Raw genomic sequence first — 18,648 nt, forward strand, 5'->3', positions numbered from 1 at the left:
CCATCTCCCTGCTTTTATGATGGAGGGAGGGTCACAGATGAAGCAGCTGAAGATGGTTGGGCCTCGGACACTGTCCTAAGGAATTTATGCAGTGATGTCCTGGTTGATTAGCCTCGATGTTGGATTTATGTCACACTATCAAACAAAGCCATCTTCCTTTGTGCCAGGTACGATGCCAACCAGTGGAGAGATATCCCCCTGATTCCCATTGACTTCAATTTTACTTATACTCCTTAATGCCATCCTTGGTCAAATGCTGCCTTGATTTCAAGGTCAGTCACTCTCAACTCACCTCGAGTACAGCTCTTTCGTCCACCTTTGGACCAAGACTGAGATCAGGAGCTGAGTGGCCCAGATGTAACCAAAACTGAATGTCAGTGAGCAGGTTGTTGCAGAGTAAGTGCCATTTGATAGCACTGATGATGTCACCTTCTATCACTTGCTGACAATTGAGAGTAGGATGATATGTTGTTAATTGGCCAGATTGAATTTGTCCTGCTTTTTGAGGGCAGGGCATACCTGGGTAAGTTTCCACATTGCTAGATAGATCCCAATGTTTTAGCTATCATGGAGCAGTTTAGGCTAAGAGCAGAGAAAATTCTAGAGCACATGTCTTCAGCGCTACAGGTGGGATGTTATTGGAATTTATAGTCTTTGCTGTGACCATTCAGTTCAGTATTTTACCTTGGCCATTCTTTGGGACCATTGGGTACAAATACAACAGTTTTTTGAACTTTGACAAACTTTGATGACTTTTACAGTTAGAAGATTTTGTACAAAGAAAGGTGACTTTATGTTTGCATGAATTTCTTGATGAGAATAAGTAATTAGATTCTTTGTATTTTGATTCACATTCCACATCCTATCACTGTTTTGCAGTGTCAACTCTATTAGCTTACAATTCTGACTTCGTCTTCATGAGATGTTGAATTTCAAAAACTTCATGCAGCACCTGGTTTGAATTCTCATTCTCCCTGATCTGCCAATGTGGAATCACTGATTCTCGACTAGCTCTCCCTTGCAATGTGTGCTTCCATGAAATCCGACGCGGTCCACTTCCCACTTCCATGGACTAACTTTCTTCTAATCCAAAAGTTGGCCAGTGCGCCAGGGAGTTTGGCGAGCCTGACTCAGGGTGCTTGGTTTCTACACAGTCTTCCAGTTGAATGCTGTTGACCAGCGCTCCCTCCAGAGTCTATCAAACACTGCAGGGCACATTTCACCAGTGACTCCCCAAAGGCCGCATTGGGGGAAAATCTATATTGAATCTTTCGCATCCCCAAGCTATCCCAAAACATTCTAGCGCCTGTATGGTACCAGTGAAGTGTGATCACTGTTGTAATGTGAAAATTATGCAGTCAATTTGCACACAGCAAGATCCCACAAACACCACTGTGGTAAATAGTTAGATAACCTGTTTAGGCGGCTTTGGTTGTGGGATAAATGTTGATCAAAATGTCCTTCTCATCACATTATTTCACGGAATCATTTATGTCAACAGAATTGTTTATGTCAACCTGAGAAGACAGGTAAGGCCGCAGTTTAACATCATAACTCAAGAGGTGGAGCCTCTAATTGTGCAGTGTGCCCTCAGTTCTGTACTGAAGTACCATCAGCCAAGGTTATGCACTGAAATGCCTGCAATGTCATTCAACCTGAGACCTTCAGGCATAGGGGCAGAAGTTCTGTTGCTGAGCCATGGCTGAATCAGTCTGTCCCTGCACAGTAGTGGGAAAGTCACTCCCTGATAGTCTGGAATCTCTTCACAATACATGTTTTCTAAAGTCTGCGTTTTTGGCAAATTCTTGAGCTCTGATCATGAAATGTTTGCATTAGCTCAATTCTTCACACTGACAAGTATATGGAGCATTTTGTCTTATATAAATATGTTGAACTTGTACTGTGCACTAATTAGCTTTTGTTGTAAAAACATTATTTTTCAAAATAATACATCACAGAACTTAATTGGGAATCCATAAGACCTCCATCAATAATACGACACCTTGTTCAGTATGTATCCTGCACTCACCAGATAGTATGGAATAGATTTTGAGCTCTGCTTTGGTGCACTTTATCCCTTTAGTTAAGAGCATTTGGGATGGATGGGGAGAAGTTTGCAAATCCCCGTATAAACACTTGCCTGTTGGTAGCTTTTGAAATTTGAAAGTCCCAAGTTCTTGATATATGTTCCTGGAGGGTGAAGCTCTCAGTGAAGCTACTATAAAGGGGTACATGCAAAAAAGCAGAAACAGCCTGCGACAGACAAAGCTATGAGATCCACAATGGTTCAGATCAAAGCTTTGCAGTTCTGACACATCCTGTCAAGAATGGTGGTGAAATATTAACCAATTAGTTAGGGGAAGGGATTGCAAAAACATCCTCACTGATCATGGAGTACAACATGTGAGTGTATAGGACAAGGCTGAAGCATAGAAATCATTTTAAGAATAAATTACCAATAGGATGATCCTTCTCGCTCTCACTGGGAGGCCCCACTATCATAGTTGCCAGCCTTCAGCTAATTTGATTCGCTCCAAGTGATATCAAGAAACAACTGAGCCCTAGGAGCGCAAAATGGCTTTGGGCACTGACAACATTCCAGCAATAGTTCTGCAGATTTGTGCTCCAGAACTAACCATGTCCCTAGTCAAGCTGTTTCCGCACAGCTAAAACACTAGCATCTGTGTGGAAAATGGTGCAAGTATGTCCGGTGCACAAAAAGGTCAAATCCTCCCCAGCCAATTACTGCCCTTTCAGTCTCCTCTCAATCAACAGCACACTGATGGAAGATGTCACAAAAATGCTCTCACGTGACAAATGCACAATAATAACCTGCTCACTGACTCTCAGTTTGGGTTCTGCAAATACCATTTGAATCCAACCATTGTCTTCACCCCCCACCATTGTTGACAGGATCCTCGACCATATTTGTTCTATTTCACTCAATTCTACTCTCATCTTTTCATCTCCCCGAAGACCCACTCACTTCCACTCCAGCAAACTTCATATTGAACCAATCATTTTCGCCATTTCTCCCACCTTCAATGTGATGCCACTACCAAACAAACCTTCCCTTCCCCTTTCAGCATTCCAAAGGCACCATTCCCTTTCTGATACTCTGGTCTACTCTTCAGCCATACCCTCCTTTTATGGCAGGAATTTCAGTTAGTAAGAGTGAACAAGTGAAGCAGAATGCTCTGTGACTTGGAAGTGAATGTGTAGGTGATGGTTTTGTATCTCCTACATAGCCAGAGAGGCCATTGGTTTGGGAAATGCCGTGGAAGGAGCCTTGGTGAGCTGGTGTGTCTTGTAAGTTGCACACACTGCAGCCAGAGTTACAGTTGGCTTTTAACCCCCTTTCTTGGGTATTCCTGGAGGGGGATAAACACAAACATGTCTTTCACCCTGAAAATGCTTTCTTTCAACTCACATCATGTCAACAGTCTGGGATATAACTCACAAGAGATGGTCTCTGCTGAGACCATCGGCCACGGGAAATTATAGTTCATTCTTTCACATTGCATCTCTTCCTTTGAAAGATCTCTGTCTGAAAAGAAAGTGTGACATTCCTTTCTCTCTGAATTACTTGGTCAAAAACTGGAATTTTCCAGCAAGTGGTTACTTTATAGTCTCAGACGGTATTTGTTTATACATCCTTTTTTAAAAAGCATATGTCTCACTTACACTTCAATATGTCCAAATGCAATCTGGGGCAATGACAGTGGATCAGTGACAGAACTACACCCGCTCCTGTGAGAATGTTCTAGTTGCTGTCCTTTTGGACTCTGGTTTGCGATCATTTATTGTCACCATTCTCTTGCAGATACCAGATTGCGGTGCTTGTCCTGGTGTATCTGCTGCCACTCGTTGTGATGGCGATTACCTACACCATCGTTGGAATTACACTGTGGGGCGGGGAGATTCCTGGTGACACATCAGAGAACTACCACGAGCAGCTGAAAGCCAAACGAAAGGTTAAGACAAAACATGTTTTGAATTTTCGGGGATAATTAATGTTGGTTTGTGCAACAGAATTCATCACAGGCCACTGTTGAATGTAACACGATGAGACGTTAAGAATAATGAGACAAACAATTTCATAGTGGTGTAGGGTGCCCAAGCTTTATTTCCTTGGTGCTGTGTACAGGTACATAACGTGACTCTCATGTAACATTTTAGTTCAATATTCCTGTTAATTTATATATAATCTCATGTTGCTGAAACAAAGACATCCTGCAGTTAATGTCTGACCATCTCGCTTAAAGGCTGTCACTTTCTGGATGAACCCAGAATCCGCTTCCAAAGCAGACTTTTGACGTCTCTTAGATGTGAGCCTCAGCATTCAGCTGTGAGAGGCACCTGTGAGAGGCACCTGTGAGAGGCACCTGTGAGAGGCACCCCACCACAGCGCACTCAGAAACTGTTACAGCTCAATTTCCACATGAATGTCTTCAACCACTTTAACTGATGAATCTTTCTTTCTTTTTCCTTCCTGATAAATAAAGCGTGAAATGGAGGAGTATTCAACACAGGCAAATGTAATCCCAATTCATTCAAAGAAATGGTGATGCAGAACAATATTGATGAGAATCTTAATGGTCAGTTCACACAGAAAGAGCACTCCATTTCAGGTTTCTTCAAGAGCACTCCTTTACACAATTCATCTTGCATGACCAATGTGTCATCTGTCTTGATGTTTGAAGACGTCGCTTGGTTCTCTGGGAGCGCCAGTTGAGAATGTAAAACTCACTCATTTGAGACAAATTGGCAGTAAACTGACAATCTTATCCAGACTGCCTATAATGATGGTTGATTTGGGAAAGGGAAAATTCACACTCCACAACAGGTTTAAGGTGCTGGGGGGTAGGTACAGGGGAGATGTTAGGGGTAAGTTTTTCACACAGAGGGTGGTGGGCAAGTGGAATCGGCTGCCATCAGTGGTGGTGGAGGCAAACTCAATAGGGTCTTTTAAGAGACTCCTGGATGAGTACATGGAGCTTAATAGGATGCAGGGTTATAGGTAGGTCTAGAAGGTAGGGATGTGTTCGGCACAACTTGTGGGGCCGAAGGGCCTGTTTGTGCTGTAGTTTTTCTATGTTTCTATGTTTCTAATGGTGTTCTTGTCCCACTTTAGATATTGGTGGGAACATTGAGAGCTCTCCCCGAGAGCTGCCCGGTATCTGAGCCAGCACTGCTTGATTCAATTATGAATGGATTCCAACTCGTTCCTCTTAAACCACTGGTTTGTGCAAATAATTCCATCAACTGGAACGGCTCTCATACAGAATGACACCTTCAGATACTTTACAAATTTTGTCCAATGTCAGAAACTTCTCAATGTAAGCAATTTCCCATAGAATGTGATCATTCTGTCACAGTGGTTAGCCCTGACAGGCCTCCACAGCGCCAGCGACCCACGTTCAATTCCGGCCTTGGGTCACTGTCTGTGTGGAGTTTGCACATTCTCCCCGTGTCTGCGTGGGTTTCCTCCGGGTGCTCCGGTTTCCTCCCACATTCCAAAGATGTGCAGGTCAGGTGCATTGGCCGTGCTAAATTGCCCCTTAGTGTCCCGAGATATTTAGGTTAAGGGATAGCGAGGTAAACATGTGGGGTTACGGAGTAAGCCTGGGTACGAGTTGGTGCAGACTCAATGGGCCAAATGGCCTCCTTCTGCATTGTAGGAATTCAATGATAATTGCAAACTGCGTTGCCCCAGCCTTGTAATCTTTAGTTTACCTTGAAATACAAGTGAGCAATGGACAAATGAGAGCATCATAGTGCAAATGTTTGCCCTCCCCCCATGGCACATTTAGTGGCAGAACGGGCATATAATCGGGTGGGAAGGGGGCAGTTACAGATTCCGCCACCCTTCAACCTCCACCCTAATTAAATCCATGTGGCAGGAAGGGATCAAAGATTTGGAATGGGGATCACTGCAGCAACGGAGAAAGAAAAAGATCAAAGATGGAAGGACCTGGTGGGAATTGACAGCAACAAGTAGCTGGTGCCCTCCAGCAATGACAATATCAGGATGTAACCACCCGCACAATTTATGTTTTCAAGATCATTTAAATTAAAGACCATTTCTTCCCAAGGACTATCCCACATTGGAACAAACTGCCAAAGGAAATAATCACTTGAAATCTTCAAGACTCATCTTTAGAGTATTTCTATTTATAAGTTTTGACGATCAGGGCTACCATTCCAGCAGGTTATTCCTAGTTTAGCTGGTGCTGCCCATATCAATGTTGGTGGAATATGGATATTAGTTTGTGACACTGACACAGCTACAGCAAATCCAGAAGGATGCCCTTTCTGCCCCGTCACCAATTGAGGTCCTCAAAAAGGGAATCAATGCCCATTTAAGGGCCTTATTCTGCCACTGCTGCTGGCATTAACCCAGCAACAAACAGGGGGCTCGCCATGCAGGAAGCATGAGAAGCAAACACTTGGGATTGATTGCGGGCTGCTAGGAGGGTCGCTTGTTTAAAGGTATTCAGTGCTTGTTTGAGGGCTATGTGAAAGGGACTGCTTGCTGAGAGCCCCCTGCACCCTCGTTGCCGACTTCCCCTCTCTCCCCCTCTGCAACACCCATTCCTGCCATCAATCGCCTCGGCTCGGGTCCCTCCTCGATCTGAGGCTTCAGGGAGGTGTCATACCAGCAGCAGCCACTGCCACCTTGGTGGTGCTACTGGGTACAGAAGAACCACCAGCCTGTGATTGGCCAGCATCTCTCGGGGTGGCGAGGGGGACATCTGCACCACCCTCTTCGATGTCCTTGATCCTGGGAGACAGCCCATTGCCGGCCTGTAAGCGCCTGAGTGGCACAGAATGGAGCAGGGTTTCCTGAAAAGAGGTGACGTAAGGTCTAAGCCAGCACCTTAGAATGTTGTCACCTCCACAAAGTTCTGCCCATAGTGTATGTGAGAAAGATCTGATATAAAACTACATCTGATATAAAACCTTTTCCTTTGGGCGGAAAAGGTCCTCGGTCTGTTTTAGTGCTGTTGGTTGAATGTTGGTCAGGACTGCTATAAAATCCAGGAAAAGGAAATATAAAAGAATTAAAGTAGTTTTGATAAAAGCGAGAAAATCCCTGGAGTTAAAATTGTGCTCGGCAAGGAAGTTCCCACTGAGACTGGAGCATTAGTGGGCAGATTGGCTTTGATAGCTAATGTATTCACATCCTTAATTGAACATGAAATCAATCCACAATAGTAGCACAAAATAGACAGAGCGAATTGCAAGCCCATTTTACACCATGCCAATTCATTTTTCCATTCAGATTAATTTGCAGCCTGATTTAATACAGTCATGACCCTTATTTATTTTAAAGAAATTGACAGCTGCATTAAATTGACACAAGAAAATATTTTTCAGCACATTTTTCAATAGCAAATTTTCTCCCTGTGCCCGTGGAGGGGGATTGGGGTGAGGTGGGACTTACCCTCACCATCACTCCAGCCCAATTTCCACCTTGTGGTTTATTAAATATCCACCCAAGTAGAAGCCAGTTGCGGAGATTGAGGTGCAGGTTGATGTGGTGGTGTTGCAGTGAGTCACTAACCAGAAGACAAAGGAGCCACAATTAAAGTGGTAGATGAACATTGAAGGAAACTCTTAGTGTCAAATATTGGTCTATGCATAATAGGAACTATTATGTGGCGCAGTGGGTAGCATCTCTGCCTCTGAGCCAGAGCTCTGGGTTTGAGTCCCACATCAGGACTTGATGATCAAGGAAGATGTGTTCACAATGCGGTCAAACAGGTTGAATGTCAACCTGCAAATTCTTCCAACACACCAATGGCTGGCGGTAAAAGCAGGACAGACTCCTGGTCAGCCGTACTTAATGTGGAGCGGCGCCCCTGGCGTGGGTTAGCCCCTGGCAACAGGCTAGCGACCTGTTCTAGGAATTTAACCATAGAATCCCTACAGGGCAGAAAAAGGCTGTTCAGCCCAACAAGTCTGCACCGACTCTCCAAAAGGGCATACCACCCCAAGCCTTCCCTTCTGCCCTATCCCCGTAACCCGACACGTTTCCCAGGGCTAATCCACCAACCTACACATCTTTGGACACTAAGGGGCAATCTTTTGGGCATTGGGTGAAGGGACTTTTGTCAAGGGCGCCACCAGGAAAGACTTTGGACAGGCTTGACTTCACTCTCTTTGCAGTGCAATCCCAACATATTTGTTGGTGCTGACATTCTGTTTCTAGTTTTCCTGCACTGGTATGTGATTAGACTGGAGAAATTAGAACTGCTTTTCTTGGAGAAGAAAAGGCTGAGAGGAGATTTGATAGGTATTCAAAATCATAAGAGCTCTGGAAGAATAGATAGAAAGAAGCTGTTCCCACTTGTGAAAGGGCACAGATTTAAAACAATTGTCAAAAGAATTGAAGGTGGCATGAGGAAAAACCACTTACATAGAAACATAAAAACTAGAGGCAAGAGTAGGCCATTCGGCCCTTCGAGCCTGCTCTGCCATTCATTTTGATCATGGCTGATCATCAAATTCAATATCCTGATCCCACCTTCCTCCCATATCCCTTTGATCCCTTTAGCCCCAACAGCCATATGTAATTTCTTCTTGAAATCAGACAACATTTTGGCCTCATTCTGCGGTAGTGAATTCCACACATTCACCACCCTCTGGGTGAACAAATTTCTCCTCACCTCAGTTTCCATGCAGCGAGTGGTTAAGGTCTGTGTTGCACTGCCTGAGTGTGTGGTGGAGGCAGGTTCACTGCCTGAGTGTGTGGTGGAGGCAGGTTCACTGCCCGAGTGTGTGGTGGAGGCAGGTTCACTGCCTGAGTGTGTGGTGGAGGCAGGTTCACTGCCTGAGTGTGTGATGGAGGCAGGTTCACTGCCCGAGTGTGTGGTGGAGGCAGGTTCACTGCCTGAGTGTGTGGTGGAGGCAGGTTCACTGCCTGAGTGTGTGATGGAGGCAGGTTCACTGCCCGAGTGTGTGGTGGAGGCAGGTTCACTGCCTGAGTGTGTGATGGAGGCAGGTTCACTGCCCGAGTGTGTGGTGGAGGCAGGTTCACTGCCTGAGTGTGTGATGGAGGCAGGTTCACTGCCTGAGTGTGTGATGGAGGCAGGTTCACTGCCCGAGTGTGTGGTGGAGGCAGGTTCACTGCCTGAGTGTGTGGTGGAGGCAGGTTCACTGCCTGAGTGTGTGGTGGAGGCAGGTTCATTTGAGGCATTCAAGAGTGAATCAGACAGTTTTCTGAAAAGAAAGAATGCACAGAGTTATGGGGAGAAAGTGGGAAATTGACACTAAATGTTGGAGACATTTGGAGAGCAGATATGAGGGGCCACATTAGATAAGATAGTCATTAATAAATTTAATTGGGAATTCAAGAGTAACTACTTTACTCAAAGAGTTGTTAGACTGTGGAATCCACTGTGGCAGGAGTAGTTGTGGTAATGAACATCGATGCAGTTAAGAGAAAGTTACATTTTTAAAAAGGGAGAAATGAATATAGGGATAGAGTAAATATGATGGGTGGGAGGAAGGGAAAGGATTGCATTAAAAGGGGAAAATTAGGCTGAATGACATGTTTCTACGCTGTAAGTACTGTGCAGAAGTGGGAGATCAATACATGAATTGTTACACCAGTGATGGAGCGATTCAAGTTGGGGATGCTCAAGAGGCCAGAATTAGATGAGCAGAGATGTCCTAGAGGGGTGTGCAACTCAGAGTTACATGGACTAGGAGGGGGTAGGGGTGGGGATGGGTGAGGGGTGCGTGGTGTGGCAGTAAACCTGATTTGCATACATTACAACACATTTTCATATGCTTAAAGACCCCCTCCTCCCCCCACCAGCTATTGAGTCCCCACCGTATTTTCAAACCATACTGACATGTCACGTCGGCAAGTGTACAACAGGTTCACCCAGACGTGAACCTGTCATGGGGACCTGCACCTGCCCAGAAGCGTAACAGTGAATATAGCCCCTGGGGGAGAGACACATGGCCAGGCAGTGGCCTGACAATGCCCCCGGCACAGGTTGGCACTGTCATGTTGGCATGGTACCAACCTGTACCGGGGACAATGCCAGGGCAGGCCCCAGTGGGAGCCTCATGGGGGAGGGGAGGATTCATTCATATGTGGTGGTGGGTAGGAGCAGACATGGCAGATGGGGATGACGGTGAGGGCAGTTTGGGGTGGGAGGTTGGGGGGAAGGAGTCTGACGTTTATTATTTTAATTTTTTTATTTATTAATGTTACAAGTAGGCTTATATTAACACTGCAATGAAGTTACTGTAAAAATCCCTGATTCGCCACACTCCGGTGCCTGTTCAGGTACATTGAGGGAGAATTTAGCATGGCCAATGCACCTTACCAGCACATCTTTTGGACTGTGGGAAGAAACCGGAATACCCGGAGGAAACCCACGTAGACACAGGGAGAACGTGCAGACTTCGCACAGACAATGACCCAAACCAGGAATTGAACCTGGGCCCCTGGCGCTATGAGGCAGCTGTATTAACCACTGTGCCACCATGCCACATGGTGCCCTGATCTCAGTGCAGCTGAGCTTTGCCAGCGCTTTGAGGCCCTATTCCCCAACATGACCATGCGAAATACACCCAGCTGTTTTGTTGTGATAGAATGTGGTAAGATCTGGAGCAAAAACTGGCCTGTTTTTCTGGTGAGAAACACACCATTTTTCTTGCCAGAACCAACATTCTGCCATTTTTTGGTTAGATTCCCTCATGGGAACACCACCAGCAAATTCCTCTCAAGTCACACAGCATCCTGACTTGGAACTATAATCACCATTCCTTCACTGTCACTGGGTGAAAGTCCTGGAACTTACAAACTCATAGCACAATGGGTGTACCTACACCACATGGACTGTAGCGGTACAGGGAAGCAGCTTAGCTCCGCTTTCTCAAGGACAATTAGGGATGGGCAATAAATGCTGGCCAGTGACACCCATGTCCTGTGAAATCATAACAAAAACCCTCCTTGGAACCACTCTCATACCTAAGGAAGGTTGAAGTATGTGGTCTCCACTCGCACAATTTCCACCTTTACTCCCCTCAACAACCTAGGACCAGTGGGACTTTTCTACTTGGAACGCCGCCGACCTTTTTAAGTACCTCCTTTTATCTATTTCTATCTGATCCAATTTCTGTACTACCTCCTCTTTTACTGAAGGCAGATGCAGAATATTCATTCAGTAACTCAGTAGCTGCCCTCTGCCTTCACAAAGAGATTCCTTGTTGATTCCCAACCAAAACCCACCCTTCTTTCAATCAGCATGGGGGTAGGGCCTGGGTGGGATTGTGGTCGGTGCAGACTCAATGGGCCAAATGGCCTCCTTCCGCACTGTAGGGGTTCTATGATTCTATCCTTTTGCTATTTAATATTTAAATGTTCAAAATGCTTCCATGGGATCTTTTTACTTCAACCTGAGAGGGTATAAGGGGTGTCAGTTTAACTTTCTCATCCAAAAAGGCAACATTCCCTCATTACTGCAGTGTCAGCCGGGGTCACCTGCTCAAGACTGTGAAGTAAGACTTGAATTCATGACCATCCTGCTCAGATAGAGAGAATGCAACCAACTGAATCACGGCTAGCAGGCTGGCAAAGAGGTTGCAAGTGAGAGTGAGCAGAACCAGTTGTTCAAATCAATGTCTGACTTGATGCTAATATCATCTTTTGTAATGGATTGGGCCTACCATTGCTTAATGAGCATAATTCCATTAAATAGTGTAGCCAACAAACTTAGCTTTTATTCTTATTTAGACTGATAACCAGACCAGACGAGAAAAAGCTGCGCCTAGAGAAAGATTGAAAGTGACTGGAGGAAAATGATTGACTGTGAGTTCAACTGGACAGAAAGATTGTACTATATTTGTCACTGCCTGACCATGCTTTGACTCCGTTTGTACCTTCTGAGAAATAAATATTAATGCTTTTTTTGTGTTAGGTTCTTGATTGTGAAAGGAATGAATTCTAGTGCTTTTGACAGGAATTGTCACATTTATAGGCGTCAGGAAGAAAACAGATCGAGGTTTTCATTCAGTTCCTCACAAACATATGTAAACAACAACTTGCATTTATAAACAATTTTTAACATAGAAAAACAGCCAGAAACTCTCTGTGGAGATGTGGGAACCAAGCCACAGAAGGGGAAGCTAGTAAAGATGATCAAATGCTTGGTTAAAGGCCTGGATTTTAAGGAAGGGCCTCAAAGGAGATGGGGAGAGGGGAAATGATTTAGGAAAGAACTTCCACAATGTGAGGCCTATGGCGTTGCTAACAGGGCCAACAATGCTGGAGCTATGGGAGGGAGTCACAAAGCTGGAGGAACAGGACTTGGCAGCTTGTGGGTCTGGAGGAAGTTAGAGATGGGGACAGGCAAAGCTATGAAGGTGTGAATTTGAAGTTTGAATTACTGGGGGACAGGGAGCCAACATTGATCAGGAAGAGTTGGGACAGACCATCAAGATTGAGGTATCTCTAATACACAGATTATCTGATCATTTTCTCATTACTGTTTCTGGGATCCTGCTGTGCCAAACTGGTTTTCATGTTTTCTTGATGACTATAGCCATTGAAATCCTTTTAAAGTGTTAAGAGCTTAAGTGAAAAGTATAAAGGAGACCTCAGTGAGAAACATTGGTTAGAACTGGAGTGGTGGACACTGAGTAAATTTACAACTGGAGGTTAGACTGGATGAGCTATCATTAAAAGCTGAAACCTGAGGCATGATTTTGGTCCTGATATGGGGGTGGGAATTTACTTGGGCAAGCACAGGATTTTCTTATGGCTGTTGGCGTGACCGTTTCCTGCCATTGTCCTGACTTGTGGCCATTTTCCTGGAGGCCAGAATAAGTACGAACAGCTGCCCACCCACATGTGACTAGCAGCTGCTTACGGCAATTAAGAAGTCAGTTAAATCCATTGATCAGAAGCTGACTGGAATTTTCTAATTGGCCCGTACTATAGGATGCCCCATGGTGGGGTATTCTCTCCAAAATAGTGGTCTGGCAGCCGTGGCCATTTTCAATTTGAAATGTTTTAAAGGTTCTGAGAGAGCACCTCAGGATGGAGGTGCCCAGTCTCTCCAGTACCTGCAGGCTTAGACTCCTTCAATGTTAGAGGGCTTCCTATTGGTACTCTAGCTTTGAGGGTCTGTGAACGCGCCCTCTGGCCACCAATTGGCCAATCTTGCAAAAATCACTGCTGGGATTCTGTCCTGACACAGTGCTAATATCCGTGTCCAACGCCAAGCAGAAAATCCTACGCTGATAATGGCTATTCATCAGTTAGCCAGACATGGACCGTGCAGATATTGCTAGTACAGGACAATGTCTTAAATCTGTCTGTCCAAAAGTTGGACAATTGTAGAATGTGCCATGCATTCATTTTAGTTGATTAAAATAAGTGCAGCTAGGCACTGCATTGGTGTGACACATGACTAGTCATACCCTTTGAAGCGTGCACGCCAGTCTATTCCTGTGCACGTTTCAGGTGCTTTTTGGAAATTTCGGAACATCGGATTTTCCCATCCTGCCTGCCACGGGAATCGCAGCAGGCGGGACATGGACCACGCAAAGGTCTGTTGACCTCGGGGGGACTTTTCTGACTTTGTAACGAGCGTGGCCAGAAAATCCGTGGTTCAAAGTAGAGCCTTTAACCCTTGCTTGGCCGGTAGATTGGCTGATCTGCTATTGATTGATGCTGGCTCTAGATGGGTAAGTTTGCAAAATCTCCAGAGTGCATACTGGTAAATAACAGTTGCCAGTGATTTCCCATTCATTTAAAAGCTTTCTCTGCAGGTGCATCGCCTCCTTTGATTTCAATGTCAAAGGTCATGCATCTCCTGGAGAGGGTCCTCTTCCACATCTAGGTTCCATCTTCTTTCAATGAATCTGGCTCCTTGTGTTTCATTCAGATACACGTCCAACTTTGTGACGATGATATTAATGCTTTATTACCTTCCAGAGTAATCGGCTGCACTTACTGTTAACCTAAGAGGTGATTTGTATATTTCAACTTACCAGCAGCTGTATATTTCAATGCAACAAATCAGAACATAGATATAGGACCTGATTTTACCATTTTGAGTCTAAGTGCCGAATCTGGGCGTCAAATAGATCCGCGCCTGGAATCCTCTTTCCAGCGCGCCCATACGCGTTTTGCCGGCTCCGGTCCGATTCGCGCTGTGGGTGGGGCTTAACACTGGCGGACCGATCGGAGCTCTGAACTGCGCATGCGCAGTTCGAAAAAAAAATCTGATAGAGCGCGCCCGGGCACGGAAGAAAAAAAAAAGCAGAAAGTGGAGGGAGCGGCTCTCTGACGGTCATCCTCACGGGGGGGGGGGGGGTGTCCACTGCCAGTCTGCGGCCGATCCCTCCTCCCGGAGTGGACGTGCGGCCATGCCATCCCACAAAACCTTCAGGATGAAGCGATTCCTCGCTAAGAAGATGAAGCAGAACCGGCCGATTCCACAGTGGATCCGCATGAAAACCGGCAACAAGATCAGTGCAAGCCCAAGAGGAGACACTGGAGAAGGACCAAGCTGGGCCTGCAAAGGGATACACCATCACTGGTACACTACCAGCCACAGATTACCCTTCCCTGCAGGGGCAAGAAAGCAGGAGAGATGGCTGTGGGTGATATCGGGGTGATATCGGGGTGTCACACACGCTGGGTGATATCGGGGTGTCACATACTGGGTGATATCGGGGTGTCACATACTGGGTGATATCGGGGTGTCAGGCACTGTGGGTGATATCGGGGTGTCACATACTGGGTGATATCGGGGTGTCAGGCACTGTGGGTGATATCGGGGTGCCAGACACTGGGTGATATCGGGGTGTCAGACACTGGGTGATATGGGGGTGTCAGGCACTGGGGGTGATATCGGGGTGTCAGGCACTGGGGGTGATATCGGGGTGTCAGACACTGGGTGATATCGGGGTGTCAGGCACTGGGGGTGATATCGGGGTGTCACACACTGGGTGATATCGGGGTGTCAGACACTGGGTGATATCGGGGTGTCAGACACTGGGTGATATCGGGGTGTCAGGCACTGGGGGTGATATCGGGGTGTCACACACTGGGTGATATCTGGATGTCAGGAATCACTGGAGGCAGGGAGGGTCCCAGAGGACTGGGAAGTAACTAATGTAGCATCGCTGTTTAAGAAAGGAGGGAAGCAGCAGACAGGAAATTATAAGCTGGTTAGTCTGACTTCATTGGCAAGATTTTAGAGTCCATTATTAATGATGAGATCGCAGACTACTTGGAAGTGCATGATGAAGTCAGCACGGCTTTGTCAAGGGAAGGTCATGTCTGACAAATCTATTAGAGTTTTTTGAAGAGGTAACAAGGAAGTTAGATAAAGGAGAACCAGTGGACGTGATTTATTTAGATTTCCGGAAGGCCTTTCACAAGATGCCACATAGGAGACTGTTAAATAAGTTAAGTGCCCATGTTGTTAAGAGTAAGATCCTGGCATGGATAGAGGATTGGCTGACTGGCAGAAGGCACAGAATGGGGATAAAGGGTCTTTTTCAGGATGGTAGCCGGTGACTAGTGATGTGCCTCAGGGGTCAGTGCTGGGACTACAACTTTTCACGATATACATTAATGATTTGGAGGAAGGAACTGAAGGCACTGTTGCTAAGTTTGCAGATGATACAAAGATATGTAGAGGGAAAGGTAGTATTGAGGAAGCCGCGGTGCTGCAGAAGGACTTGGACAGGTTAGGAGAGTGGGTAAAGAAGTGGCAGATGGAATACAATGTGGAAAAGTGTGAGGTTATGCACTTTGGAAGGAGGAATGAAGGCATAGACTATTTTCTGAATGGGAAATGCTTGGGAAATCAGAAACACAAAGGGTCTTGGGAATCATTGTTCAAGATTCTCTTAAGGTTAACGTGCAGGTTCAGTCTGCAGTTAGGAAGGCAAATGCAATGTTAGCATTCATGTCAAGAGGGCTAAAATACAAGAGCAAGGATGTACTTCTGAGGCTGTATAAGGCTCTGGTCAGACCCCATTTGGAATATTGTGAGCAGTTTCGGGCCCCATATCTAAGGAAGGATGTGCTGGCCTTGGAAAGGGTCCAGAGGAGGTTCATAAGAATGATCCCTAGAATGAAGAGCTTGCCGTATGAGGAACGGTTGAGGATTCTGGGACTGTAATTGTTGGAATTTAGAAGGATGAGGGGGGATGTTATTGAAACTTACCGGAATATTGCGAGGCCTGGATAGAGTGGACATGGAGAGGATGTTTCCACTAATAGGAAAAACTCGAACCAGAGGGCACAACCTCAGGCTAAAGAGACGATCCTTTAAAACAGAGATGAGGAGGAATTTCTTTAGCCAGAGCGTGGTGAATCTGTGGAACTCTTTGCTGCAGAAGGCTGTGGAGGCCAGGTCATCAAGTGTCTTTAAGATAGAGATAGGTTCTTGATTAATAAGGGGATCAGGGGTTATGAGGAAAAGGCGGGAGAGTGAGCATGAGAAAAAAAATCAGCCATGATTGAATGGCAGAGCAGACCCGATGGGCCGAGTGGCCTAATTCTGCCCCTATGTCTTATGGTGTTATGGTCAGACACATGGTGATATCAGGGTGTCACACACTGGGTGATATTGTGGTGTCAGACACTGGGTGATATCGGGGTATCAGGCACTGTGGGTGATATCGGGGTGTCACACACACTGGGTGATATCGGGGTGTCAGACACTGGGTGATATTGGGGTGTCAGGCACTGTGGGTGATATTGGGGTGTCACACACAGAGATATCAGGGTGTCAGACACTGTGGGTGATATCGGGGTGTCAGGCACTGGGTGATATCGGGGTGTCAGGCACTGTGGGTGATATTGGGGTGTCACACACACTGGGTGATATCAGGGTGTCACACACACTGGGTGATATCGGGGTGTCAGGCACTGGGTGATATTGGGGTGTCAGACACTGTGGGTGATATCGGGGTGTCAGGCACTGGGTGATATCGGCGTGTCAGGCACTGGGTGATATCGGGGTGTCAGACACTGTGGGTGATATTGGGGTGTCACACACTGGGTGATATCAGGGTGTCAGACACTGTGGGTGATATCGGGGTGTCAGACACTGTGGGTGATATCGGGGTGTCAGACACTGTGGGTGATATCAGGGTGTCAGACACTGTGGGTGATATCGGGGTGTCAGGCACTGGGTGATATCGGGGTGTCAGGCACTGTGGGTGATATTGGGGTGTCACACACACTGGGTGATATCAGGGTGTCACACACACTGGGTGATATCGGGGTGTCAGGCACTGGGTGATATTGGGGTGTCAGACACTGTGGGTGATATCGGGGTGTCAGGCACTGGGTGATATCGGCGTGTCAGGCACTGGGTGATATCGGGGTGTCAGACACTGTGGGTGATATTGGGGTGTCACACACTGGGTGATATCAGGGTGTCAGACACTGTGGGTGATATCGGGGTGTCAGGCACTGTGGGCGATATCGTGGTTTCAGGCACTGGGTGATATTGGGGTGTCAGACACTGGGTGATATCGGGATGTCACACACTGGGTGATATCAGGGTGTCAGACACTGGGTGATATCGGGGTGTCAGACACTGTGGGTGATATCGGGTGTCAGACACTGGGTGATATCGGGGTGTCAGACACTGTGGGTGATATCGGGGTGTCAGACACTGGGTGATATCAGGGTGTCAGACACTGGGTGATATCGGGGTGTCAGACACTGTGGGTGATATCGGGGTGTCAGACACTGGGTGATATCGGGGTGTCAGACACTGGGTGATATCGGGGTGTCAGACACTGGGTGATATCAGGGTGTCACACACTGGGTGATATCGGGGTGTCAGACACTGTGGGTGATATCGGGGTGTCAGACACTGGGTGATATCGGGGTGTCACACACTGGGTGATATCGGGGTGTCAGACACTGTGGGTGATATCGGGGTGTCAGGCACTGTGGGTGATATCAGGGTGTCAGACACTGGGTGATATCGGGGTGATGTGGTGATGCCGGCGTTGGACTGGGGTAAACACAGTAAGAAGTTTAACAACACCAGGTTAAAGTCCAACAGGTTTATTTGGTAGCAAATGCCACACAAGCTTTCGGAGCTCCAAGCCCCATCTTCAGGTGAGTGGGAATTCTGTTCACAAACAGGGCATATAAAGACACAGACACAATTTACATGAACCCAATATCCCGGTTGAGGCCGTCCTTGTGTGTGCAACGGCCTCAGTACTCAACGCCGACAACTGCCAGTTTCCAGATGCAATTTTACATCTCATCCGCTTCATCCTGGACCACAATGTCTTCACCTTCAACAACCAGTTCTTCATCCAGACACACAGAACAGCCATGGGGACCAAATTCGCACCTCAATATGCCAACATCTTCATGCACAGGTTCGAACAAGACCTCTTCACCGCACGGGACCTTCAACCGATGCTATACACTAGATACATCGATTACATTTTCTTCCTTTGGACTCATGGTGAACAATCACTGACACAACTCTATGATGACATCAACAAGTTCCATCCCACTGAAGGAGGAAATTTTCCAGAAAACCATATTCGCATCATCAAACATATTTACATATTGGACTAATTGGCACCACTCATAACGGGCCAACAATGCAGAGGGGCACCCCC

General features: G+C 46.5%; 1 protein-coding gene across 1 annotated transcript in view; it reads left to right on the forward strand.

Moving 5' to 3' along the window:
- Positions 1 to 18,648, forward strand: part of LOC144494812 (neuromedin-K receptor-like) — a 93,202-nt gene that overhangs the window by 48,223 nt on the left and 26,331 nt on the right. Inside the window, exon 3 of the mRNA XM_078214183.1 lies at positions 3,824 to 3,974. Within this exon, the coding sequence (XP_078070309.1) occupies positions 3,824 to 3,974 (151 nt within the window). The remainder of the gene's footprint in view (positions 1 to 3,823; positions 3,975 to 18,648) is intronic.

The sequence above is a fragment of the Mustelus asterias genome, chromosome 6, assembly GCF_964213995.1.
Source record: "Mustelus asterias chromosome 6, sMusAst1.hap1.1, whole genome shotgun sequence".
Classification (NCBI taxonomy): Eukaryota; Metazoa; Chordata; class Chondrichthyes; order Carcharhiniformes; family Triakidae; genus Mustelus; species Mustelus asterias.